The 26,464-nt window shown below is 48.5% G+C and overlaps 1 protein-coding gene and 1 non-coding gene across 2 annotated transcripts in view; one reads left to right on the top strand and one right to left on the bottom strand.

Moving 5' to 3' along the window:
- Positions 1 to 14,485: 14,485 nt before the first annotated feature.
- TRNAW-CCA (transfer RNA tryptophan (anticodon CCA)) lies at positions 14,486 to 14,558 on the top strand. The gene has a single exon. It is a non-coding gene; the product is annotated as a tRNA-Trp (tRNA).
- Positions 14,559 to 14,984: 426 nt separating this feature from the next.
- The window catches only part of ASAP1 (ArfGAP with SH3 domain, ankyrin repeat and PH domain 1), a 339,710-nt gene continuing 328,230 nt past the window's right edge, over positions 14,985 to 26,464 (bottom strand). The window contains 3 exon segments of the mRNA XM_070382776.1: positions 14,985 to 17,720; positions 19,967 to 20,089; positions 21,882 to 22,363. Coding sequence (XP_070238877.1) covers positions 17,646 to 17,720; positions 19,967 to 20,089; positions 21,882 to 22,363 — 680 coding nt within the window. The 3' untranslated portion in view covers positions 14,985 to 17,645.

The following is a 26,464-nucleotide window of genomic DNA, read 5'->3' as shown; positions in this document are numbered from 1 at the left end:
TCAAGTGGCCAAAGTATTGGAGTTTCCGCTTCAGCATCAGTCCTTCCAATGAATATTCGGGACTGATTTCCTGTAGGATGGACTGGTTGGATCTCCTTGCAGTCCAAGGGACTCTCAAGAGTCTTCTCCAACACCATAGTTCAAAAGCATCAGTTCTTCGACACTCAGCCTTCAGTCCAAATCTCACATCCACACATGACTACTGGAAAAACCATAGCCTTGACTAGACGGACCTTTGTTGGCAAAGTGATGTCTCTGCTTTTTAATATGCTGTCTAGGTTGGTCATAACTTTTCTTCCAAGAAGCATGTGAGATGAGTGCAATTGTGCAGTAGTTTGAGTGTTCTTTGGCATTGCCTTTCTTTGGGCATAGAATGAAAACTGACTTTTTCCAGTCCTGTGGCCACTGCTGAGTTTTCCAAATTTGCTGGCATATTGAGTGCAGCAGGTTCACAGCATCATCTTTTAGGATTTGAAATAGCTCAACTGGATTCCATCCCCTCCTTACACGCATTTACTCATTACTTATATGAGTAAATACATATATGTAATAAGTAAAGTCCAGCCCCACTGCCACAAGCCCCATTGAGTGTGTCCCTGCAGGAAAGACACCCTGTTCTGCCCTGAATTTTTATGACAACGTGTCTCTGGCATTTATCACTTTTCTACCTTGTGCTAAGGCTGCCTAAGAACACGATGGCCATGGGACTCTGACCTTCCAACACCTGCATCCCAACTCCAAACACTATGGCCTTCACAGGACGTTGTTCACGAAACATTTATGCAAAGAAGATGAATGATTCTTCCTGTGCCATTTATCCTTAAAAGAAAAAAAAAAAAAAAAAAGCCTTTAGAAGAAAGAGTGAATTTACAATAGCCAAGACATGGAAGCAACATAAATGTCTGTTGGCAGACAAATGGATAAAAATGTGGTACACATACACAGTGGAATATTACTCAGCCATAAAATAGAAAAATGCAATTTGCAGCAACATGGATGGATCTAGAGATGATCGTACTAAGTGAGGTCAGGCAGAGAAAGGTACCATATGATATCACTTACATGTGGGATCTAAAAAATGATACAAACGAACTTACAAAATAGAAACAGACTCAGGGACACAGAAAACAAACTTATGGCTACTGAAGGAGAAAAGGAGGCATGGGAAAATTAAGAGTTTGGGATGAACATATATACACTGCGATACAAAAAACAGATAACCAATAAGGACCTACAATATGGCACAGGGAACTCTACTCAATATATTGCAATAACTTACAGTGGAAAAGAATCTGAAAAAGAATATATATATACTGAACCCCATGAACAGTGTGAAAAGGCAAAATGATAGGATACTGAAAGAGGAACTCCCCAGGTTAGTAGGTGCCCAATATGCTACTGGAGATCAGTGGAGAAATAACTCCAGAAAGAATGAAGGGATGGAGCCAAAGCAAAAACAATACCCAGCTGTGGATGTGACTGGTGATAGAAGCAAGGTCCGATGCTGTAAAGAGCAATATTGCATAGGAACCTGGAATGTCAGGTCCATGAATCAAGGCAAATTGGAAGTGGTCAAACAGGAGATGGCAAGAGTGAATGTCGACATTCTAGGAATCTCAAATGGACTGGAATGGGTGAATTTAACTCAGATGACCATTATATCTACTACTGCAGATAGGAATCCCTCAGAAGAAATGGAGTAGCCATCATGGTCAACAAAAGAGTCCTTAATGCAGTACTTCGATGCAATCTCAAAAACGACAGAATGATCTCTGTTCGTTTCCAAGGCAAACTATTCAATATCACAGTAATCCAAGCCTATGCCCCAACCAGTAACGCTGAAGAAGCTGAAGTTGAACGGTTCTTTGAAGACCTCCAAGACCTTTTAGAACTAACACCCAAAATAGATGTCCTTTTCATTATAGGGGACTGGAATGCAAAAGTAGGAAGTCAAGAAACACCTGGAGTAACAGGCAAATTTGGCCTTGGAATACGGAATGAAGCAGGGCAAAGACTAATAGAGTTTTGCCAAGAAAATGCACTGGTCATAGCAAACACCCTCTTCCAACAACACAAGAGAAGACTCTACACATGGACATCACCAGATGGTCAACACCGAAATCAGATTGATTATGTTCTTTGCAGCCAAAGATGGAGCAGCTCTATACAGTCAGCAAAAACAAGACCAGGAGCTGACTGTGGCTCAGATCATGAACTCCTTATTGCCGAATTCAGACTTGAAGAAAGTAGGGAAAACCACTAGACCATTCAGGTATGACCTAAATCAAATCCCTTATGATTATACAATGGAAGTGAGAAATAGATTTAAGGGCCTAGATCTGGTAGATAGAGTGCCTGATGAACTATGGAATGAGGTTTGTGACATCGTACAGGAGACAGGGATTAAGACCAGCCCCATGGAAAAGAAATGCAAAAAAGCAAAATGGCCTTCTGAGGAGGCCTTACAAATAGCTGTGAAAAGAAGAGAAGGGAAAAGCAAAGGAGAAAAGGAAAGATATAAGCATCTGAATGCAGAGTTCCAAAGAATAGCAAGGAGAGATAAGAAAGCCTTCTTCAGCAATCAATGCAAAGAAATAGAGGAAAACAACAGAATGGGAAAGACTAGAGACGTCTTCAAGAAAATTAGAGATACCAAGGGAACACTTCATGCAAAGATGGGCTCGATAAAGGACAGAAATGGTATGGACCTAACAGAAGCAGAAGATATTAAGAAGAGGTGGCAAGAATACACAGAAGAACTGTACAAAAAAGATCTTCACGACCCAGATAATCACAATGATGTGATCACTGACCTAGAGCCAGACATCCTGGAATGTGAAATCCAGTGGGCTTTAGAAAGCATCACTACGAACAAAGCTAGTGGAGGTGATGGAATTCCAGTTGAGCTATTCCAAATCCTGAAAGATGATGCTGTGAAAGTGCTGCACTCAATATGCCAGCAAATTTGGAAAACTCAGCAGTGGCCACAGGACTGGAAAAGGTCATTTTCATTCCAATCCCAAAGAAAGGCAATGCCAAAGAATGCTCAAACTACCGCACAATTGCACTCATCTCACACACTAGTAAAGTAATGCTCAAAATTCTCCAAGCCAGGCTTCAGCAATACATGAACCATGAACTTCCTGATGTTCAAGCTGATTTTAGAAAGGGCAGAGGAACCAGAGATCAAATTGCCAACATCCGCTGGATCATGGAAAAAGCAAGAGAGTTCCAGAAAAACATCTATTTCTGCTTTATTGACTATACCAAAGCCTTTGACTGTGTGGATCACAATAAACTGTGGAAAATTCTGAAAGAGATGGGAATACCAGACCACCTGACCTGACTCTTGAGAAATCTGTATACAGGTCAGGAAGCAACAGTTAGAATTGGACATGGAACAACAGACTGGTTCCAAATAGGAAAAGGAGTACGTCAAGGCTGTATATTGTCACCCTGCTTATTTAACTTATATGCAGAGTACATCATGAGAAACGCTGGACTGGAAGAAGCACAAGCTGGAATCAAGATTGCCGGGAGAAATATCAATAACCTCAGATATGCAGATGACACCACCCTTATGGCAGAAAGTGAAGAGGAACTCAAAAGCCTCTTGATGAAAGTGAAAGTGGAGAGTGAAAAAGTTGGCTTAAAGCTCAACATTCCGAAAATGAAGATCATGGCATCTGGTCCCATCACTTCATAGGAAATAGATGGAGAAACAGTGGAAACAGTGTTAGACTTTATTTTTTGGGGCTCCAAAATCACTGCAGATGGTGAATGCAGCCATGAAATTAAAAGATGCTTACTCCTTGGAAGGAAAGTTATGACCAACCTAGATAGCATATTCAAAAGCAGAGACATTACTTTGCCAACAAAGATCTGTCCAGTGAAGGCTATGGTTTTTCCTGTGGTCATGTATGGATGTGAGAGTTGGATTGTGAAGAAAGCTGAGCGCCGAAGAATTGATGCTTTTGAACTGTGGTGTTGGAGAAGACTCTTGAGAGTCCCTTGGACTGCAAGGAGATCCAACCAGTCCATTCTGAAGGAGATCAGTCCTGGGATTTCTTTGGGAGGAATGATGCTAAAGCTGAAACTCCAGTACTTTGGCCACCTCATGCGAAGAGTTGACTCATTGGAAAAGACTCTGATGCTGGGAGGAATTGGGAGCAGGAGGAGAAGGGGATGACAGAGGATGAGATGGCTGGATGGCATCACTGACTCGATGGACGTGAGTCTGAGTGAACTCCTGGAGTTGGTGATGGACAGGGAGGCCTGGCGTGCTGTGATTCATGGGGTCGCAAAGAGTCGGACATGACTGAGAGACTGAACTGAACTGATCTGAAAAAGTATACATGTATACAATTGTATACAACTGAATCACTTTGGGTGATTCATACACCTGAAATGAATACAACATTCTTAGTTTAATTAACAAAGCTACACTTTAATTTAAACAATAAACAAAGTAAAAGTAAGATAAACCCATAATCACCACACTTTCCCTTGATATGATATGATTGTTTTGCTGCTGCTCCTGCTAAGTCGCTACTGTCGTGTCCGACTCTGTGCGACCCCAGAGGCGGCAGCCCACCAGGCTCCCCTGTCCCTGGGATTCTCCAGGCAAGAACACTGGAGTGGGTTTCCCTTTCCTTCTCCAATGCATGAAAGTTGGAAGTGAAAGTGAAGTCGCTCAGTCGGGTCCAACCCATAGGGACCCCACAGACTGCAGCCCACCAGGATCCTCCGTCCGTGGGATTTTCCAGGCAAGAGTACTGGAGTGGGGTGCCATTGCCTTCTCCGATAATTGTTTTACAGCTTAAAAAAGTTAATCTTTGGATACATCACCTGATCAGTACCAAGAAGAACTGCTTTTTTTCCTGCAACGCTTGTTGCTGTTTGTGGTGAGAACAGGGAAAGAACATCAGAGAAATATAGTTCATAAGAGTCACATTCTTGGCACACTGAAGATATTTCAGAAGGACGAGAAAGAGTAAAATGATTCTTTTTAACAGTTAACAGATGGGAAAAATGACATTGTTTTAACCTGAATTCCCTCTTCTTTTGATCTTAAGCCTAAAACAATTTTTTTTTTTTTTTTGCTTGACACAAGATCATTTTAAACCCTGTTCAGGGCCGGCAGAGGGGGTGGTGGGGGTGGTGGATAGGTGGTTCTAATTACCCTGGGATTATCAAGCAACACTACTCATTATCAGATCACCTTATTTCAAATTCTACATGGCACTTAGTATCAGGTATTATTTATTTTCTGTTTCCTCCCACTGAGTGGACGCTTCAGGAAAGTGGGGATCACGTGTATCCTTTTCCCTGTGGTATCATGGTGCCCAGTGGGTGCCCTGTAAGTGTTTCCTGGGGCTGGGGAAGGTCTCCTGTGCTCTGAGTTCTTCCAGGAACAGCTGTTAGCATCCCATTATCAGAAAGAACCTTGCCTTTGTGAATCAGCTCCCTGTTGGTTATGCCCTGAAACATCATGTCTTAAGGGTGTTTGCATGCTCTGCAGCTGTCTTTTGTGGCTACATAGTATTTTATTGGGTGGGCGTCTGCTCTGTCACTCAGTTGTGTCTGATTCGTTGGAAACCCACGGACTGTAGCCCGCCAGGCTCCTCTGTCCATGGGATTTCCCAGGTGAAAATATTGGAGTGGGTTGCCATTTCCTCCTCTAACGAATCTTCCCGACCCAGGGATTGAATCCACGTTTCTTGTGTCTCCTGAACTGGCAGGAGGATTCTTTACCACTGCGCCACCTGGGAAGCCTGTATTTTATTGGGTGGATGTACCATAATTAACCAGAAGTGTACATTAAAAAATTTTTTTTTCTACAGGTGTATTTTTTTTTTAAAGCAGCATAGCATAGATCAGCGGCTCAGTGGTGAAGCATCAGGTACTGACGCTGAAGTTTCAATACTTTGGGCACCTGATGCAAAGAGCTGACTCGTCAGAAAAGACCCTGACACTGGGAAAGATTGAGGGCAGGAGGAGAACGGGGCAACAGAGGATGGGATGGTTGGATGGCATTGCAGACTCAATGGACATGAATTTGAGCAAACTCCAGGAGAAAGTGGAGGACACAGGGGCCTGGCATGCTGCAGTCCATGGGGTGGCAGAGCCCGACACGACTCAGGGACTGAAAAACAACGGCAACAAAGTCCAGCTGGACTCCACTTGGAGAGCAGGCACTTGTGTTTGAATACCCTCTACCAGGCCAGAAGGAAAGATGACCACTTCCTGTAATTCTGATGTCATTCTTCTCTCAGGATAACTTTGGTGGGTTGGGGTCGGGTTTTAGTGGCCCCCTTACTTACAGATGTTGTCTGAGGACTCCCTGTGAGATCAAGGCTGCAGGGAGCATGAAAGGCAGACAGGGGTGATGCCTGTTAGAAGCGTTATGTCTGGTCATCGGGCTGAGTCCTGGGACTGGCTGGAAGAGACTATGGGTATTTGCAATGGAGCAGGGCCCTGGCGGGGGCGAAAAGGGGCTGACAGTGAGAAGGACACTTCTCACTTGGCCAAATGAAGCCTCAGAGGCCGGGCCTGCATCCAGAGAAATGCTCCTTTTTGCTTTAAGAGCCACACGTTATTTTGGTTAAAAAAAAAAAAAGCTGAAATGCGTGATGGTTATTTTTCAAAGGACAGTCCGTGACCACCCACATGAAAGTCACCTAAGTGGATTTGCTAAAGTACAGAACCCTGGGCCCTACCTGCTACACCCGGACCAACCCGCTGACTCAGAATCACAGCGGTTGGGGTGTAGGGTTTTCATTTTTAACACTGAAGTGTGAGACCCACAGGGTAAGCAGACGGGAAGACAGATGGACACAGAGATGGGATAGAGAATAATGGGTGGGTTGGCAGAGGCATGGGGAACGTTGGGTACCTGCTCTGGGCTTGGCTCCCCGAGGACCTCCTGGCCCCATGGGCTTCCTGGGTGCGGGATCTGGGTGTGTTAGAGCCACAAGAATCCTGCCTGGCAGGGAGGGTTCTCCCAGCACAGGTGATGTGTTATCTTGAAATCAGCACTTCCCAGCCTGACTCATACAGGGAGTGACTTTACCATTAAAGGCCAGAGGGGCAGAGATGAGGAACTTATCCAGTTTCATTTTTGTTTTGAAACACAGCTCAACCTGGGGTGGTGTGTCCGTGACCCCTGAGTACGCCTGTCTGTTAAAGGAAGTCCGGTTGCAGAACCATCCGATCTGCCCCCCTGGGATCTGAGACCCTGCCCTTCACGCCGGCCCCTCTGCAGAGAGCAGGCTCTAGAGGCACAAACGCCCAGCTAGGCTCCGCTTTCAGGCATGAGGTGGCGGCTGCTGTGGGGGAGACTGAGAAACCTCTGTGGGGCGAAAAGTCTATTTCCTCTGGAAAGGAGAGCAAAACGGCACTTTCTTTGGTTTCAATTATCGGTCAAGTTCTTACTGGCCCAAGGAGCTGAGAAATACTTGTTTGTCTCCGATTTAATAATAATAAAAGGAAAAGTAGGGACATTAGCCCTTTCGCCCTCCCCACTATACGAAGAGGCGACAGGTTCCAGCTTCCTCTGCTAAGGACAGCTGTGAGCCATCAGGAAGGCTCAGCGGAGAGAGGGGAGAGGGGAGAGGGGAGAGGGGGCTGAGCTGGGGTTTTCGGCATCAACAGCAGGGTGAGAGAGGGAGTTACCATGTACAGAGCCCCTAACTGACACCAGACCAGGTGTAGGTCTTACACTGTATTAAAAATTGTATCAAAGTAAAACGTGCACATCATACAGGAGGGCCTATTCCAAAATGTTTCCAGTTGTCTGCTCTCAGGCCTTCTCCTGAGGGCAGCAGTAGCATCCACATTTCACCGACAAAGCCTCGGGCTCAGAGGGGCCCGCTAACCAGACCACCTTCACTTGGCTACAGGGGTTGGGGGGACAGGCAGCATCAACCCTGGGGCCAGAGAACACACTGACCACATCTGTGCTCCCGGAGGCCACAGAGACGCATACTTTAGCCTGAACAAGTGTATTACTGGAGAAAAACCCAAGGCCACTTCACACATTCAGGGGACTGGCCTGGCTTTTGAAAGGCTTTGGAGTTTGTGATTCCTGAAAGTTCCATCTTCACGAGGACAACATCCAGGTTCAAAGGAGAAGGGAAGGACAGCATGCAGAATTAGAGAAAAATTTTGCAAACCACATATCTGAGAAGAGATAAGAGACTTTAGAGTATATAAAGAACTCCTACAACTCAATGAGAAATAGACACATGATCCAATCTTAACACAGACAAAATTTCTTCTTTTTTCTTTTTTTCCCTATGTTTCGGCTGAGCTGAGCGGCATGTGGGATGTTAGTTCCCGCGCCAGGAATCAAACCTGTGCCCCCTGCAGTGGAAGCACATCATCTTAACCACTAGATCACCAGGGAAGTCCTATTAAAAAGACAAAGATTCTATATGGCCAAAGAAGACATACACGTGGCCAGTTAGCACATGAAATGATGTTCAACATCATTAGTCATCAGGAGGACGCAAATCAAAACCACAATGAGATACCATTCCACACCCACTTGGCTGGCTGTAATAAAAAAGATAGATCATAACAAGTGTTGTCAAGGATGTGGAGAAATTGGAGCCCTCATATACTGCTGGTAGGAATGCAAAACCGTGCGGTTACTTTGGAAACTAGTCTGGCAATTCCTCAGATGGTTACACACAGAGTTACCCTGTGTCCCAGAAATCCAACTCCCAGGTCTAGAGAGACGAAACCTACTAGAGAAATGAAAACATCCGTCCACACAAAAACCTACACGTGAATGTTCATAACAGCATCATTCATAATAGTCAAAGTAGTGGGAACAACCCAACCGTGCAGCAATGGAGAAACAAAATGAAGGCCAGCCACAGAGTAGAGTAGTACAGTGAAAAAGAATGAAATACCAACATATGCTCAACCCGGATAAACCTGGAAACGCAGGATACTGTTTATGACTCAGTTTATATGAAATTTCCAATAGAGACAAATCTCTACAGAGACAGGAAGTAATTTAGTGGCTGTTAGGGGTTGGAGGAAAATGGGAGTGATTACTAACAAGTACGAGGTTTCTTTATGGGTGAGGAAAAGGTTCTAAAATTGTGATGATGGTTGCACAATTCTGAAATGTACACTTAATGAGTGAAATGTATGGTATATGGATTATATTGAAATAAAGTTGTTTTTAAAAAATGCATAGGGTGGTGGGGAGGTAGATGATGGAGTTGCTAGTGTGGGGCCCTCCCCAGCGCTATTTCATCTCTGCATTTTAGCAGACTTTATTAAAAAAAAAAAAAAACTTTTGTTAACTTGGCATTCAGGGACATAAAATTGGTAGCTTGGAATCAGACTTGGTAGAAATATTTACACCATGGGAACTGGCAAATGCTACAAATAAGGGCCTTTATATATATATATATATATATATATATGTATATACGTATGTATGCTACTGCTGCTGCTAAGTCGCTTCAGTCGTGTCTGACTCTGTGCGACCCCATAGACGGCAGCCCACCGGGCTCCCCTGTCCCTGGGATTCTCCAGGCAAGAACACTGGAGTGGGTTGCCATTTCCTTCTCCAATGCATGAAAGTGAAAAGTGAAAGTGAAGTCGCTCAGTTGTGTCCGACTCTTAGCGATCCCATGGACTGCAGCCTACCAAGCTCCTCCGTCCATGGGATTTTCCAGGCAAGAGTACTGGAGTGGGGTGCCATTGCCTTCTCCGATATGTATGTGTGTGTGTATATATATATATATATATATATATATATGTATATATATAAAATGTTTTGACAGCTGTTTATGTATTTTTCAGCATCACACCAAAGACAACACACACCCATAAAAGTGCATGTATCAGAGGCAAATAGCTCAATGAATTTTCACAAACAAAAAAATCTGTATGGCTTGCACCCAGAAGAAGAAAGACTAGTATCTGTACCCCAAAGTCCCTCCCCAGGCAATGCAAGTTCCCTTCCAAGTTTCCCTTTGGGTTGCCATGATTTTGACTTGTAACCACACAGGTGACCTATTTTTGTATGTTATGTAGACTCAAAAGTGGCTTTTTTGCCTCATCATCTGTGACATTTATCCCTATTGTTCTGTATCATTGGTTCACTCTTGTTGCTCTAAACACTGTGTGAAGCTAGTCAACTTACAGAACCATTCTAAGATCCCCTGGAAAAGGAAATGGCAACTCACTCCAGTATTCTTGCCTGGGAAATTCCACGTACAGAGGAGTCTGGCAGGCTACCGTCCATGGGGTTGTAAGAGTCGGACATAACTGAGGGATTAAACCACCGCTCCTGGGAGGGACATGAGGGTAGTTTATAGGTTTTAAGTATTATAAATAGTCCTGCTATGATACTGTGGTCATGTATGGATGTGAGAGTCGGACTGTGAAGAAGGCTGAGTGCCGAAGAATTGATGCTTTTGAACTGTGGTATTGGAGAAGACTCTTGAGAGTCCCTTGGACTGCAAGGAGATCCAACCAGTCCATTCTGAAGGAGATGAGCCCTGGGATTTCTTTGGAGGGAATGATGCTGAAGCTGAAACTCCAGTACTTTGGCCACCTCATGCGAAGAGTTGACTCATTGGAAAAGACTCTGATGCTGGGAGGGATTGGGGGCAGGAGGAGAAGGGGATGACAGAGGATGAGATGGCTGGATGGCATCACTGACTCGATGGATGTGAGTCTGAGTGAACTCAGGGAGTTGGTGATGGACAGGGAGGCCTGGCGTGCTGCGATTCATGGGATTTCGGAGTCGGACACGACTGAGTGACTGAACTGATGAACACTCTAGCATGTTCTTTTGCCTGGCACATGCACAATTTCTACCTGGGAGTCTTGGGGCAAATCTGTTCTGTCCAGCTGTAGTAGACGAGACATTCAGCCAGTTTCACTTTGACTCTGCTCCCATTCTCTGCCTCCTCTGGCTCCCTTCCCTGCCCCTCTCCTTGTAAGCTGCTCACCACCTGCATCCCAGACCTTGGGCACAGACTAGACTCAGTCTCAGTTTTAGGCTGCAGACTGGACTGGGCTGGAAGGGAATGCAAGACAGCCTGGGTGCACTTGCAGGTCATCAGCTCTAGAACTTTCTAAAGCACAGCCGTAGAAAGGGACCCAGAGAGGGAAGCAGTCAACTGCTCTCCGGAGGTGAAGCAGGCCAGGGGAGTCCTGGTGTCTGGACTTCCTAAGTGGTTCCAGCTGAGCAGGAACTAAGCTTGCACATTCAACGTATCCTTGTGCATCTTTGTTCTGCAGCTTAGTACACCATAGAAAGAGGCCCGCTGTCAAGCCTCCTGTTTACTGGGTGGGAGTCGGCATATGCAGTGCAAGTGGGCAGAGCAAATGTGGACGAGCCCCCCCCCGCCCCCAGCTCTGACCCTGGGATGGGAAGTTCTCCCTACCAAATACGACCCCTGTTTTCAACAGTGGGTGCTCTTTTACTTATTTTTGCTGGGAGGTTCCATGGGCCTGCTCATGCAAGGAATACTTGAAGGTCATCAGCTGCATGTCAGTGGGCTTCCCTGGTAGCTTGCTGCTGCTGCTGCTAAGTTGCTTCAGTCGTGTCCGACTCTGTGTGACCCCATGGACTGCAGCCTACCAGGCTTCTCCATCCATGGGATTCTCCAGGCAAGAACACTGGAGTGGGTTGCCATTTCCTTCTCCAACGCATGAAAGTGGAAAGTGAAAGTGAAATCGCTCAGTCATATCTGACTCTTAGCGACCCCATGTACTGCAGCCTACCAGGCTCCTCTATCCATGGGATTTTCCAGGCAACGGTACTGGAATGGGGTGCCATTGCCTTCTCCCCTGGTAGCTTAGACAGTAAAAATTCTGCCTGCATTGCAAGAGACCGGGGTTCTATGCCTGGGTCATGAAGATCCCCTAGAGAAGGGAATGACAACACGCTCCAGTATTCTTGACTGGAGAATCCCATGGACAGAGGAGCCTGACTGGCTATAGCCTACGGGGTCACATGTCAACAATGAGTAGATTTGTGTGGTTTCTCACTCATCTCTGAGGAAGGAGAGGTTCAAAGTCCTTGTTGGGAGGTGAGAGGGCTCTGTATCCCTAGCGATACATGGGGGCCACCTGAGGATGCTGGTTAAATGCTGATTCCTGGGCCCCCTTCAGAGACGTCCAATCTCCAGGGACAGGGCCCAGGAGTCTGATTTAAATGCTGAGGGTCCAGGTGATGCTGGCCCGGATCTCAAACCTGGGCTTGCTGGATTCTCAGGCCTGTGTGCAGATGACATGTTTGCCATTTCTCGTCCTCAAATTGGCTTAGACCTATAAAGCAAAAATTCAAATCCTGTCCGAAGAAGCGTGAAGCCAAGTAGGCGTCTTCCCTGAAGGTTTTGCAGAAGGTCATCGTTTTGGCCTTCCGAGTCTCTGACTAGGGTTTGTTGTGTAGTAAGAGTTTTGCAAAACAGCTGTGTTTATCGGAGCTCTAATTCCTGTTTCCAGGAGCTTAAGTGTTTCGGTGTTTGCACACGGGGCTGCTGTGTTCAGACAAGACACACGCGTACCCACCACTTTCTTCTCGGTCACACGCTGCAGGCACAGACATGTTTGGTGCCAGCCTGACTTCTGCAGAGCAGCTGTCCAAGGAGTAAGACACATCCCCCCCACTGCCACCCTGGGGCCCCTCCTGTCAAGGCCATCACTTCTCTGAGCTGCAAACTTCGTTGCGCTTCCTGGTTTATACTTCCCTGCGGCTGACCTGTCCCGCAAGGCTGGGTGGGCGGGCTCCGACCCCGTCTCTCTTGGGCAAAGGCAGCCAGGGGACAGAAGCAGCGGAGGCAGCACAAGGTCACAGCTGGGAGCTAACTGGGCCCGGACCTCTGGGTTTAGATCTGGCCCCGGCCCACCTCTCAAGCAAACCGATTTTTGGCAAGTTATATCTTCACCTCTGAGCATCAGTCTTCCTAAACTGTAAAATGGGGAGTACAGTTCCTCTTCAGTGGGTCTGGGATGAACATGGTTGTACTGATAAGGTACTGGACCCAGTGCCGTGGCCACAATGCTGGTTTAGCAGTTAGCATGCAGAGGGGCCTCCTGGGAAGCAGAGGGGCACGATTGCTGGGGTGGAGTGTCCCTGCTTGTGCCTTCAACACTGGTCCCTGTTTCAGCTGCTGCAGGTTCACAACACACCATCCCACCAGCCCTTGCCCCAGTTTTTTGCCTCCTCTGCTGCCCCCCACCCCCATGCCCGCCCCCTGCAATCGTCGCAGGCCTACGATGGGCACAGACTTCCTTCCTCCAGGAAAACTACTGGCTTTAAACGACCCCACGTGCTGCAGATTTGGGGAAATCAAAGATTTCCATTTGGGATGGATGAGAACATCTGGGAAGCAAAGGAGAATGGGTTGAATAACCCAATAATTATCATCCCTCCCACCCCAGCCCTGCCACACATACAGCCACATTCTGGGAGGAGGAAGACTCAAAAAACACAGCAGAGGGCACAGGGTCAGGGGAGAGGAGAAAACAGCAGGGCTGGGGAGGGAAGGCGGGGGGAGGCTGGGGCTGAAGCCAGGAAGCCTTGGGCTCACATTGCTGCCATGACTTACTGTGACCTTGGGCAAGTCACTGCAGCCTACAAGCGGATTTCCTCATCTGAACATGGACAGAGGAGGATTTCTGCCTCACAGAGGACAGACTCCACGTATGGGGAACAATGTTCCATCCACCGGTGCTGAAAGGACCCAAGGGAGAGAGCTCAGGGAGCTCGCCTGTTTCCGGGATCTCCGGGCCACTGGGGGCTCACAGAGTACTGGAGGGGCTGCTTTCAACGGGAGCCAGTCCGATGACCTCAGAGGCTGCTCCAGGTTTAAAACAATACATAACCAATGGAATTATCGCAGCATTTTGTAATTAGATGGAAAGTTGGCTGTCCCTTGGCCTGAAATAGCCAGATAACCATGCAAGCCTCTCCCAGATCCATCCTGATGGAAAGTCTCTGGCTTCTGTGGCAAAGGCCATCTTCCCCATCAGCTTGGCTTGTAGGGTTTATCTTGTCGAGGTGAGTGAACAGGCATTGAGAGCTACCAACTTTCATGAAAGGAAACAAAACAGGCGCTGGGACCAACACCATGGTCTTGGTCAGCTGTCCACTGCAGCATTTCTCTGGCTAGAATTTCATGAGGGAGACCGTCTCCCACCTGCTGGAAATCCTGAGGACGGCCCTGGAGCCAGGACTGCTCACCTGGACCCTGAAGTGGTCGGTGAGTAACCATGATGGCTGCTGCAGGGGCCTGCACCTCCCTGAGCTTCCTGGTGGGCTTGCAGCTTCCCCTGGCTTCTTGAGGGCGAGATGAGATGACACAGGTTCAGTGCTTAGACTGGGGTCTGCTCACAGCCCAGCATTATCAGTGCTGACAGCTACACAACAGAAGTGCACACATAGCCCTTGGTCCGAGTAGGGACCAAGAACCTTCAGTGTATCCACATGTAACCTTTGGGGACTTCCCTGGTGGTCCAGTGGCTAGGACTCTGCACTCCAAATGCAGGGGGCTCAGGTTCGAGCCTCGGTCAGGGAACTGGATCCCACAAGCCACAACTACAGATCCTGCCCGCCACAACGAAGATCACAGATCCCATGTGCTGCAAATAAGGCCTGGCGCAGCCAAATAAGTACAGAAATATGTATTTAAGTTATGATAAAAAATGTAACATTCATGATGTTCCAAGATGTGCAGGCTGGGTGTCTGTAGGTGGGGGGTGGGTTGGGGGTAGCGGGGTTGGGGAGGATAAAGAACTGAAATGCTAAAGGTCCATGGTTTGTTAAGCCGAGGAAAGTGATGCACATTCTTTATCTGAAGTGAATCTGAATGTAGAAGTTGCGAGACTTGTGTTATCTGTACCCACTCCCCCCGCAACCCCCCACAAAACATTGCCAAGTCAAGTTCTGATTTCCTCCAGTCAGAAGAGTCGTGAACAACTCACAAAACGGCCTGATGTCAGATGTTTGGGATCAACTGAGAATATGTTTATTTAAAAGCAATTTTAAATATTAAAAAAAGTAGAAATGAACACATACAGTACTGGAAAACAGTCACATTAAATACATGTGAAATGACGAGTGTACTGATGTCTGAGCATAACATCCAGATGGGAATTCAGAATTTAACTTGTGGCGCTGTGGGATCCCTATACAACATGTTGAAGTTCTAGGCAATAAAAAAATAAATAGCAATTGCTGTTCAACAGTAAAATAAGACACACACTATTTGCAGAACATAACGTTCCCCGCTGCGGGGGGGGCAAAGAAGAATTAGCTATTTTTCCCGTAAGGTTCCATACCTTCAAAATACTCTCTATCATGTACAAAATTGCAGATAGCGGCTCACTGAGTTTAAGAACAATACCAGATTCAAACTCAACCAAGGTCGCCAAAGATATTTATTTATATCTATTTTTCCTATGTCCCACAGTAAGCTGGGTTAGAGAAAACTCAGATTCCTGATGGAAAACAAAAACAAAACCAGGAAAAAAACAAACAAGTGTTAAAAAAAAAAAAAAAAGCATCTGTGTAAAAGTTGCTCTAAAAGAGGAAAAAAGAAAAGGAATTAATTCCATGTGATTTTAGACATCGTGCTTTCGTGTTCTTTTTTTAAAAAGCCAGTTTATTTTGAGATCAGCTGAAAATACCGTAGGCCACAAAAATGAACGGTGCTTGAATGTAACTTAAGCGTAAGTGAATGAATTGGTACAGTAAATGACTTCGGGAGGTGACTTCCTGTCCTGACACCCGGCTGCTAAACCACCGAGGCTGCCGACACTGTGGGCCACGCACACCAGCACGTCGGCTGGTTCCTCGTATCTGTGTGGAGTTCATGTGTGCCGCGATGCTGAGGAAGCAGTTGCTTAAAATCACTTTCCGATAATAGCTGGTGAGATCTGCTGCAGGTTTGTCATGCAAGGTTTATTGGTTCAGTGATCACATGAGCAGAGCTAAGGTAATGCTCGCCGAGCACTGTGACTCGATTACAGAGGGCTCCCCTAAGGGTCTGGTTGGGAGCTGTGCTTCTGTGAAATGAACATTTCTCACTCGTTGCCAGGATGATCTGCTTAAAAATATTAGCTTCCTGCGCTGCTGCCAACGTAGCCGTTTAAGCAAGCGCACTGCAAGGACGACACGCGGGCCTCGGAATCCGAGAGCAGTCCCACTGACTGGGGAGCGGAGCGGTATTCTCTCCCCACATTCAGGCTGATGTAAAAGACTGAAAAACTGAGGATGGTCTTGATGGTCTGATGAAAGCGGCTGGGATGAGAAAAAAAACTGGGAGGGGCAGGGACCCCTGGCAGAAAAGCATGTTTCACAGTGCAATTCATAGCAGCGTTCAGAAACTTGGTTATGAATCGACTTGAAGATGAAGTGTCTGTTCAACAGAGCTGGGAAACTTATCTATGATTGGAGTTTACTAAAGGAAATGAAGAAAAAAAAAAAGAAGGCTGGTTTCAGCACCTGAATTCTACAGCGGGGGTGGGCGGGGGAAAACGGTGGGCAGAACTGATTTCTGAATTAGTCATCTTCTTGAACACTCTTTTGAAAGTTTAAATTTATCCAGAATGAAAACTAAGAAAAGAATTTAAAACGGACATGTTAGAGGTGTTAACATAGTTGAAGGATGCTAATTCATAATGTGATATGTGCATTCATACTCTTGAGGAAGCCAAATGACTGACTGGAAACAAATATTTGTTGCAACCTTATAATTTCTGCTTTAATGGCAATCAAGTTAAAAAAAAATGTACAGTTCAACTTATCCATACTATTCCTTTATAAAAGGCAGATTTCAGGTAAGCTTCTAAATGCATGCATAATGTAGAGGCTAATATTTTCTGGCAGTCCTTGGTTCTTGAAAGTTGAACTTCATCAGATGTGTCTTAAACTTCTGTGAAAATAGTCATGAAGGATATGTTATTTTTGCATAATGAGGTAATATCAGGGGCGGGCACTCATCTTCTTAAGACAGCATAAACCCACGTGTCTAAACCTGCGTGAGGCTGTGGGCACTGTAAAATGCCACCCAACGTTCTGGGTCAGTGGATACTTTGCTGAAGGAATAACACTTACACCGAACTGAGCGCTTTTCTGTAATAAATACCAAAGTCGGTTTTTGTAGCTGTAAACTGTGTACACAGATAACGACAGGCTGGTCTGTCACGGAGCGGAAAGATTCACCTGGAAGACAGTACCCACCTCTTTGCTAATGTTGCATTTTTCAGTAACACAATGGAGAATACTGTCAGGTTAGGAACAGAGAGGCAATGCTGTGCCCTTCAACGGTTGCTGGACACCATTTCTATTTGCAAAGCCAGCAGTTCCTATATTCCTGCTTGTTTGTTTGCTTGGAAAACAGCATAGAGAGAGATGTAAGTGCTAGATGCCAAGGATGGCTTTGGCAAACCAGTAAGGCGCACCGGGTCCCAAGGCTACCCTAATACTGGCGAAGGCAGAGACCATAGGGTATTTACAACACGAGCTCCGTTCCCCTCCTGAGGCGGCCCCTCCGGGAGCTTCCACTCGGCAACAGCAGCTATTTACACGGTGCGCACGGGGTCCCAGGGAGGCAGCAGTCTGGCATGATGGGTGCGGACAGTCTGAAGGCTCTGCTTTTTTGCTAGTCGGACAGGATGTGGACAAAGGACACTGGGAAGACGCCCTTCCTCTCGGGCTGCCCCTCGATGTGCCCAATCTGCAGGGAGAAAGGAGAGGCATCAGGCAGGAGGCGGCCGGTGTGTCCGAACGCCCCCGGAGCTGATGCTGATGCAGGCCCCGGGGAGACATGACGAAGGCGCCACGCACGGCGGAGCCGCCTTCACAGGGGTCGCTTCACCGGCAGGCAGCCCCGGGAGGCAGACGGTCCTGGGGCCCTCACTTTCTACTCGAAGGGACAGGGCCCCCGAGGGGGGGGTGGGCCCGCCACGGTCTCTCCCGGGCTGCAGCCTCAACCACACGCTCAACCAGGCCTCTCGGCTGCCTCTCCCGCTGGGCGACCTCGCAAAGCGTGCTAAGCCTCCCTGTCTGTAAGACAGGGCTGAAAAACCCCTGCTTCTCAGCCTGTGGGGAAACTAAACCAACGATTCTATACATAAAAAGGGCTGCAACGCACCAAGAACTTGCTTTCTGGTTGTGGTGGTGAAGAGGATGCTATGAAAGCCTGAGAGCGATGAGGGCAGATTTTACAGCTGTTTTCTTGTCTGCTGCCTAAACCTGTCAGCCATCATTACCTGCCAAGGCTCCTAATAACCTCAGTTACATGAGGATTAACTGCATCGAAGAGAACCCTATCAGAAAAAAGACCAGCGACACGCACGCTGGCTTCGGATGACCATCACGGAGAAAGATGGGCGGCCTCCTTTGCTCCCCGGGCCTGGGGCCTTGGGTGGGCCTCTGTGCACCGGTTTCCATCTGGACAGAGGGGTTAATAACAAGGCTGGGATGACCCATGTCACTGGGTCTTAGTTGGCATCACACACGTGAGTCCTCAGACATTCCTGTGAGGGAGGGTGACTCGTGCCTCCCTTTTCAGAGGGGGAAACTGAGGCTCACAGGAGGCTGCACCCAGGGCCAGAGGGTGAGTCACGCCGGGATTTCAGCGCCCGTCTCCTTGTCAGGGATCTAACCCACCAGACTTCACGACAGACAGAGAGAGGGAGGGAGGGGGCAGGCCTCTGGTTTGTCAGCCTCAGTGCTCCTGACATTTGGGGCAGGGGGTTCTTTGTGGTGGGGGCTCCCCCAAACATCACAGGATGTTCAGCAGAGGCCAGCAGCACCCACCCTGGCCAGGCCCTGACGATCAGAATGTTTCCAGATGTTGCCACACATGCCTGGAGAGCGAGACTGCCCTGGCTGAACCACTGCTGTGGCCCAAGGAGCATCCTGACGGCTGTGACCGGGATTCTGGAGTCATGGTCTGGGCCCAGGGGAGGAAAGGCGAAGGGCCATGAGTGTGCCCGTGTGTGTGTGTTTCTGGGCATCAGCAGGTCCTGGGCTCAGCGGTGAACCATGGGTCCCTTTCTCGACACAGAGGGCTGGGCCCTCTGGGCAGGATGGGGCTCTAGCTGCCAAGGAAGCAGAATTTCCACGCCCAGGGTGGGGAGTGATCGCCTCGGAGGCGTCTGCCCGCTGCCCCTCTGTCCGGCAGGGCCTGCTGGAGGCTTCCTCCCCCGACAGCTTGGACAGCCGTGGACATGTCGGGTCCCCTGCAGCCACCCAGGACCCAGGCAGCTCCCAGGCTGTGGTGGGGGGACAGGGATGCCTTTCCTTCCTGACACCTGGGCAGCAGGTTTTCATGGAAAAGGAGCTGTCATAGATGGTCTCCTTGAATCCTCCCCTGAAGTCATGTGAGGCAGGGATCCTCCTGATAGAACTTCAGGCTGGACGAAGATGGAGCCTGAGGATGTGTGGTGGGTGTGTGTGTGTGTGGAGGGGTGGGGTGATAGAGCCTGAGGATGTGTGGCGGGGATGTATGTGCACACAAGTATGTACGTGTTTGTGTACGTGTATTTCCTGGAGAAGGAAATGGCAACCCACTTCAGTATTGTTGCCTGGAAAATACCATGGACGGAGGGGCCTGGTAGGCTACAGTCCATGGGGTCGCAAAGAGTCGGACACGACTGAGCGACTTCAATGTCAATGTCAATGTGTACGTGTATGTGTGGTGATGCAGCCTGAGAACATTTGGCAGGTGTGTGTGTGTGTGTGTGTGTGTGGTGGTGGCGGTGGTGTTGAAGGGCGAGGCCTGAGCAGAGCTGGCTGGGCCAGTGTTGAATGAGTTTCAGTTTTGCATCTGCCAGAGAGTACCTGAGGCCCACAGGCTGCAGTGTGATAAGGGTACTCTCCTGAGCTGGTTTCGAAGCTAAGAGGCAGGCCAGGCACTGTGTCCTCGGGGGGCGTGTGCAGGCTGACCACGGACAGCGCCACGCAGCTGGTACGTACCCACCACTCCTGGTCCTCCTCCCCGGTGACCACGATCACCTCGCCCTCCATGAAAGTCAGCTCGTCATCGTTGTCCGCCTGGCAGTCGTAGATGGTCTTCACTCGCCTCACCTTGCTCTTCCCCTTCAAGAAAGCAGCGGGGTTTTAGCTCAAGGGACTTGAGGTTTTAGACTGAAGGGAAAGGAGGACACGATGACCCCGGGCAAGTGGCTTCACCTCGCCGAGCCTCAGTTTCTCCTTGATGAAAGGGGGGAGCGCCCCCAGCCCTGGGTGCTCTCCAGATAGAAGGGCCCCTCCGCCCAAGGCAGCAGGGGAGCCCACTGAGAGTGCGGGGGGCAGGGGGCGGGTAACCATAGATGACTTCCATCTGAGAGCAAACATCACGGGGAAGGGATCAAAATCCAGCTTCACCAGAAACAAGCGATGTGCCCGACCCCGCCCCGCCCCGTGGCAGCCTGCAAAGATGACAGCAGATTCTAAAAATGGTTTGGGGAAACATGATGTAAAGCAGACCAAACACATGCAGCATAAACACATTTCTCAGCCCCTCATGCAAAGCGCCGTGTCAGCACACGCTGCTGAAACAGAGCAGGGGAGCCCGGGGCGGGGGCGGGGGACTCCAGGCAGTTCCCCAAAACGTTTTAGTTTCTGACCCATGTTTAATGGAGCTTTTGGTTGTTAGATTTCCAGTTCTCTGCAAACAGGAAGATGGAAATAGAGAACTGACCTTCCAAAGGATGCTTCTGGCGCCTGGCTTATTAAATAATTAGGAATTAAAAAAAAGCAAGCTGTTACGCTCAAAGTCTAGGGTCAAGTGCTTTTCCTCTTGGTCCGTTGGTTTCTCCCTCACTCTCCCCGATGACCCACTTGCTTCTACAATTCCCCTCCCCGGGCTAAGCCAGAGCTGGTGGGGTCTGAGAAGCCGAGGGCTACGGCCAGTCGAGATCTGAAGTCTTTTCAGCTCTGACTCTGTGAGCAAACTGGAAGACCTATGTGCGACCACTTATAACAGGGAGGGTTAAATGAGATAATAAAACGGTGAAGTGTGCAGCAGCTCAGACTGGAATTGTGTACATCAAGGCCAAGGGTGGTGCTCAGGCTTCTGGAGAGCCCGTGAAGAGCAAGCATCCACCCATGAACATGCTTGTGGCCCCCCACCCGGGAGAGGATCTGTTCCACTATTCTCACCTTTCCTTTAGTGTTGAAGGGACACACTTCCATCACAATGTTGTTTTCTCATGGGAAGATGTGAGCAAGGCTTTTGGTCCCCCTGCTAACTGTGCTCCTTAACCCGGGGTGCTCCCACCCCTGTCAGGGTGCAGCGTGGGCAGGACAGACAGCACATGTGCATCTTCCCAGAGCTTCATTTTTCCAAAAAAAATGATTTTTTTTGGGGGGTGGGGGTGGGGAGGGAAAGGCATGTTTAAAGTAAAAAGGACATATTATAGAGTAGAAGGCATTTTGTGAAAATGAAGGGCTGGGAGACTTCAAACCAAACTCTATGTTGGTTGGTACAAGTCTCTTTGGGCTTTGTGTCCAATTCCTCCAGAAAGGTGCGGAGAAAAGCTGAGGTGTGAGGCCACTTTCCTGGGACCCTGGGAAAGGAAAGGTCTCCTGCTCAAGGACCACAGACAAGGGCGACCACTTGCTGGGCGCTGCTCACACTTCCCTGCATTTCATTGCCCATGAAGCCAGGCAGTGTTCTAGCCCCTTTCTGTGAAGGAGGAGACAGAGGTTCAGGGCCATGAGGAGGTGGCCACGGCCCCGTGGTCACAGGGCAGGCAGGTCCTGATGCCTATCTGCTGGGGTCCACAGCCCAGCCCCAACCCCAAGGCCTTGCGCCCCCCACGACACCTGACACCCGACTCCAGGCTGGCTGGGTGAGCACGTGCCTGGGTTTCTGAGCACCACTCACCGTGTTGATCTTCCTGGGCAGCGGCACGGGTGTCTCTGGCAGGGTGGGCGTGAGGTCGTTGGTGTCCTCAGACGCCTGCTTGGGGACGTTCGGGGACAGGTCCGCCAGGTGTGACTTGGGGGTGAGCTCCAGGGGTGGCTGGGCCTTGGGCGAGGCGTCTCCCGTCTGGGGTTTTGCCAGCAGCTCCCCCAGTTGTGGCTTGGGAGGCAGGTCTTTCACCTGGGGCTTGGGGGGCAAGTCTGCGAGCTGGGGCTTGGGGGGCAGGTCGCCCAGCTGTGGCTTCGGGGGCAGCTCGCCTGGCTTAGGTGGTAAGTCTCCAATGGGGGGTTTGGGAGCCAGTTCCGTGGGCTTCGGGGGCAGGTCCCCGGGTGGCGGCTTCTGCGGTAACTCTGTCAACTGGGACGACTTCTGGAAGATCTCAGGTGGGACGTTGGCTTTGTCGAGGGAGAGATGATGGCTGGTCTCTGTTTTCCTTAGTGCCACTGCGGGAGGCAACCACAGAGAGGGGTCACGGGCAGGACTGACCCTGAGCGAGCGCCCCAGGCGGTCGCAGGCCCAGACCCCACATGAATTGGCCTGCTTTTAAAAAAGGTGAAAGTTGGAAGCCTGGAGGCATCCACCTTACAATGGATGATCTTATGCCTCAGTTACGTAAGAACAGGACATCCAAACTCACTCAGAAGTGAAAAAAACAAAAACAAAACCCCACAACTATACACATAATAGATCCTCTGGAGAAGGGAATGGCAACCTACTTCAGTATTCTTGCCTCGAAAATTCCATGGACAGAGGATCCTGGTGGGCTACAGTCCATGGGGCCGCAAAGAGTTAGATGTGATTGAGTGACAAACACTCACTTTTTCATACACATAATACAGATTATAGAAAACTGAAAGGTGCAGAGTTAAAAGAAGAAGTTTTCTGTAAGTCTACTGCATAAATTAGCCATTTAAAATATTTTGGTATAATTTCCTTCTGGACTTCTCTATGTATCTTTCATAGATAAAACATCTACTCTTATCTATATACTGATTTAGCAAGAATATTCACCACGTTTATAAACATTGTTCATTAGTACTAAGCATATACTTTTCATGCTGCATCCTATTCCGTTCTATAGCGGTATCATTCTAATTTCTCACGTTTTATATGATGTACACACTGTGTAAGAGGGAAAAAGTTTCTCCTCTTACCACTCCCACCTACCACCCCTTTGAGGTCACCTCCGTTCCTTTTTAGTGATGCCCATCCGTGTATATATGAATTATCTTTAAAAGCCAGGGACTACAACAAATACATTCAATGGGACTACAACACCTACGCTGCCTGCAACTTTGCTTCCCATTTAATATACTTGGGAGAATGTCTATTAACATGGGACTACAATACATACACTGAGAAGGAAACGGCAAGCCACTCAAGTATTCTTGCTTGCTACAGTCCATGGGGTCGCAGAGTCGGATGTGACTGAACGACTCACACTCACTCACTCACATACACACACACACACGACATACATTGTCTACAACTTTGGTTTTTCTGCATTTAAAATGCTTGGGAGAATTTCTATTAATAAGTCACTTCCTCCTCCTTCTCTTTAAAGGTTGTGTAGTACTCCATCGCTTGGAGAGTCTGCGGTCTGAACCTTCGCACAGCTCTAACCAGTGGAACTTAAGACATGTCTCCAAATTGGGCTCCACTACTTGGTTACCAGCTGTGTGACCCTGAGCAGGTTACAAACCCCCTCACCCTCCTCATCTCTAAACCACGAGCTGACATAACGCATATGCCAACAGGACGAGGTAGACTACAAACCCCCTCACCCTCCTCATCTCTAAACCACGAGCTGACATAACACATATGCCAACAGGACGAGGTAGACTCTGGGTGTGGTATCAGAATATTACGGAGCATTAGCACCGCTGCTGAGGCAAGGTTCCTTGAGGCCAGGATTCACCAAGCACACAGTGGGTGCTCAGTGAGGACACAGCTGACTGAAGCACACGGAGGAGCCAAACTAAGAACTGTATTCTAAAGACACAACGCTCAGAGAGAGACTTTTTAAATGTTTTGTTTTTTAAAAAAGAAAAGACAAACCCCAGTGTTGGAAGGTCACAGCTACCCTGCAGCTGCTCCTGCTCAGGGCCTGCCGGGCCACATCCCTTCCTAAGGAACTCAAATTTCAAGGGCACCCTGCTCACGGGCCGGCCGGTGAGCTTCGGCCAACGTGGCACAGTTCAGAGAGTGACAACAGCCCCATCAGATTCCTCTCTTGGAAGTCAAGATATTGGGGTAAACAAAGCCTGAGGCAGGTGGCGATGGGGGAACAGCCGGGGGAATCCCCTGAGGCAGCGGGGCTGAAAAGCCTAGCTCTGAGCCACACTTACGGGGGAACAGAAACCGTGAGGAAGTGCTGGGCCGCCCAAACAGGCACCTCCGGTTCTAGGAATTTATCCAGAAAAGGGATCAAAGCCAGGGCACATGCCTGTGCCAGGGTGTTCAGCATGACACTGTTTATAGTGAAAAGAAAAAAACTGTGAACCGGGTGAATGTGGAAGAGGACAGACTACTTAACACGGCCACGTATCAGATACCGGAGCACTACGCAGCCAGTACGAGTACAATTAATCTCATGGAAAGGGCTCTTGATTCACTGCACGACAAAAACCAGCTTCAGATCAGATCAGATCAGCCGCTCAGTCAGCTTAAATAGTGACATAAAAAAATCATAGGAAAAAGACTGAGAGGGCCGACTAAATTGATTTATCCTGGGTGGCGAGACTTTGGGTGGTTTGTATTTTCTTTATACTTCTTTGCATTTTTAAAATCTAGAATGAATATAGGTTAATTTTATACTACAAAGAAATATGAAAAGAGACGGTCTCCCCTCTAAAGAAGTCTCTCCTCTGACTATTTTATTTCCAAGATGATTTTGTGTTTTCCCCTCTCTAATTCAAAGTCCTTTGTGAGCTTCATTCTTAAAAAAAAAAAAAAAAATTATTTATTTATTTGGCTGTACCACATCTTAAGTTTCGTCATCTGATCTTAGTTGTGGCATTTAAGATTTTCCCTGACCAAAGATCGATCTTGGGCCCCCTGCGTTAGGAGTGTGAAGCATTAGCCACTGGACTACTAGCGAAGTGCCTGAGCTGCATTCTTAACTCTGATGGACAGACAAGCAAATTTCCCCCCAAAGTTGGACGACAAAGAGTACTCTGCTCGAATGAGGACATCAAGAACAAGAAAGGAGTGAGAATTCCACCCCATCCCTGGGACTTCCTTGGCGGTCCACTGGTTAAGAATCCACACTTCCACTGCAGGGGATGTGGGTTCGATCCCTGGTTGGGGAACTAGAATCCCGCACGCTGCAGGGCACAGTTGAAAAATAAGAAAAAGACCTGGGGGGTTATGGTGCATGCAGGCAAGGTTGGTTGGAAACAAACAGATTCAGCCCTTTGAACAGCAGTGTGGTACAGAGCTTAGGTGCTGAACACTCTGCCCCGGGCTTTGACCGTTCTGTTCCTGAGAAGAGGCTCTAAGGACAAAACTGAGAAGGAGGAGGAAGATGAAGAAAGAGTCCACATGCTCTTGGCTCATGTTTCCAACAAAAGGGGGCGCCAAGCAGAGAATGGCAGCTGCTTGATGACAGAATCCTAAGTGGAAAAACCCAGGATGCAGGACTGGACTTTCACTGTGATGACAGCTCGGGAAGAATGTAAGGGACCAAGGGCTGCGTCACAGCCCAACACTACGGTGACTCTGTTCAGGTGGGAGAGCCCCCTGAAGTTTCTCTACTTCTGCCCTTTAAAACTCATTAAACAAATGGCTCCATGCAGCAGTCAATCCCCAGCTGAGAAGGTTTTCACTAAGCCCTTTAAAAGAAGCCCAAAGAATCCCCCGGTGGCTCAGATGGTAAAGAATCCACCTGCAAAGCAGGAGATCTGGGTTCGATCCCTGGGTCGGGCAGATCCCCTGGAGAAGGGAATGGCAACTCACTCCAGTATTCTTGCCTGGAGAATCCCACGGACAGAGGAGCCTGACACGACTAAGCAACTAACACTTTCAAAGAATTTAAAAATAAGTGATGTTTGGGAAGGAAAATCAGTGAGGTGTGGTCAGTCCATGGGGAAGTGCCGGCAGGTGCTGGGGAGGACGGACGGGCAGGAGAAGGAGCTGCGCCCTGTCCCTCTCAGCATCACGGACGCCCTCTGCCTCTGGCTGAGGAGGCTCAGAAATACACCCGGACTCTGCTTGTTTTCTGGGCGAGACAAGGACACACTGGATGGATGGCGCAGGAGCCACTGATATAACACGGAGCACCCTAGCTCTTCTGCTGGGGAAAAACTGCAGGGCCGGGGTGGGAGAAGGCAGACCAGGGAGGAGGCTGCAGAGTCGAGACAGGAGAGGATGGTCTGGGAGACCACGGTGAGAGTGGAGACACGGGAAGATACAAGCAACGGAGAACCAACAGTGTGTGTGGATGGACGAGGGGCATGGGAGGAAGGGAGGAGCTGGGCTTCTCTCCTAGGTTTAAGATCCAATCCCCTGGACCTGGACAATATCGCCTATAACAGACAGGGACG

This window comes from Bos mutus, chromosome 14 (assembly GCF_027580195.1).
Source record: "Bos mutus isolate GX-2022 chromosome 14, NWIPB_WYAK_1.1, whole genome shotgun sequence".
Taxonomy (NCBI): domain Eukaryota; kingdom Metazoa; phylum Chordata; class Mammalia; order Artiodactyla; family Bovidae; genus Bos; species Bos mutus.
Note: the sequence above shows the minus strand (reverse complement) of the source record. Positions and strands in the feature narration are given on the sequence as shown.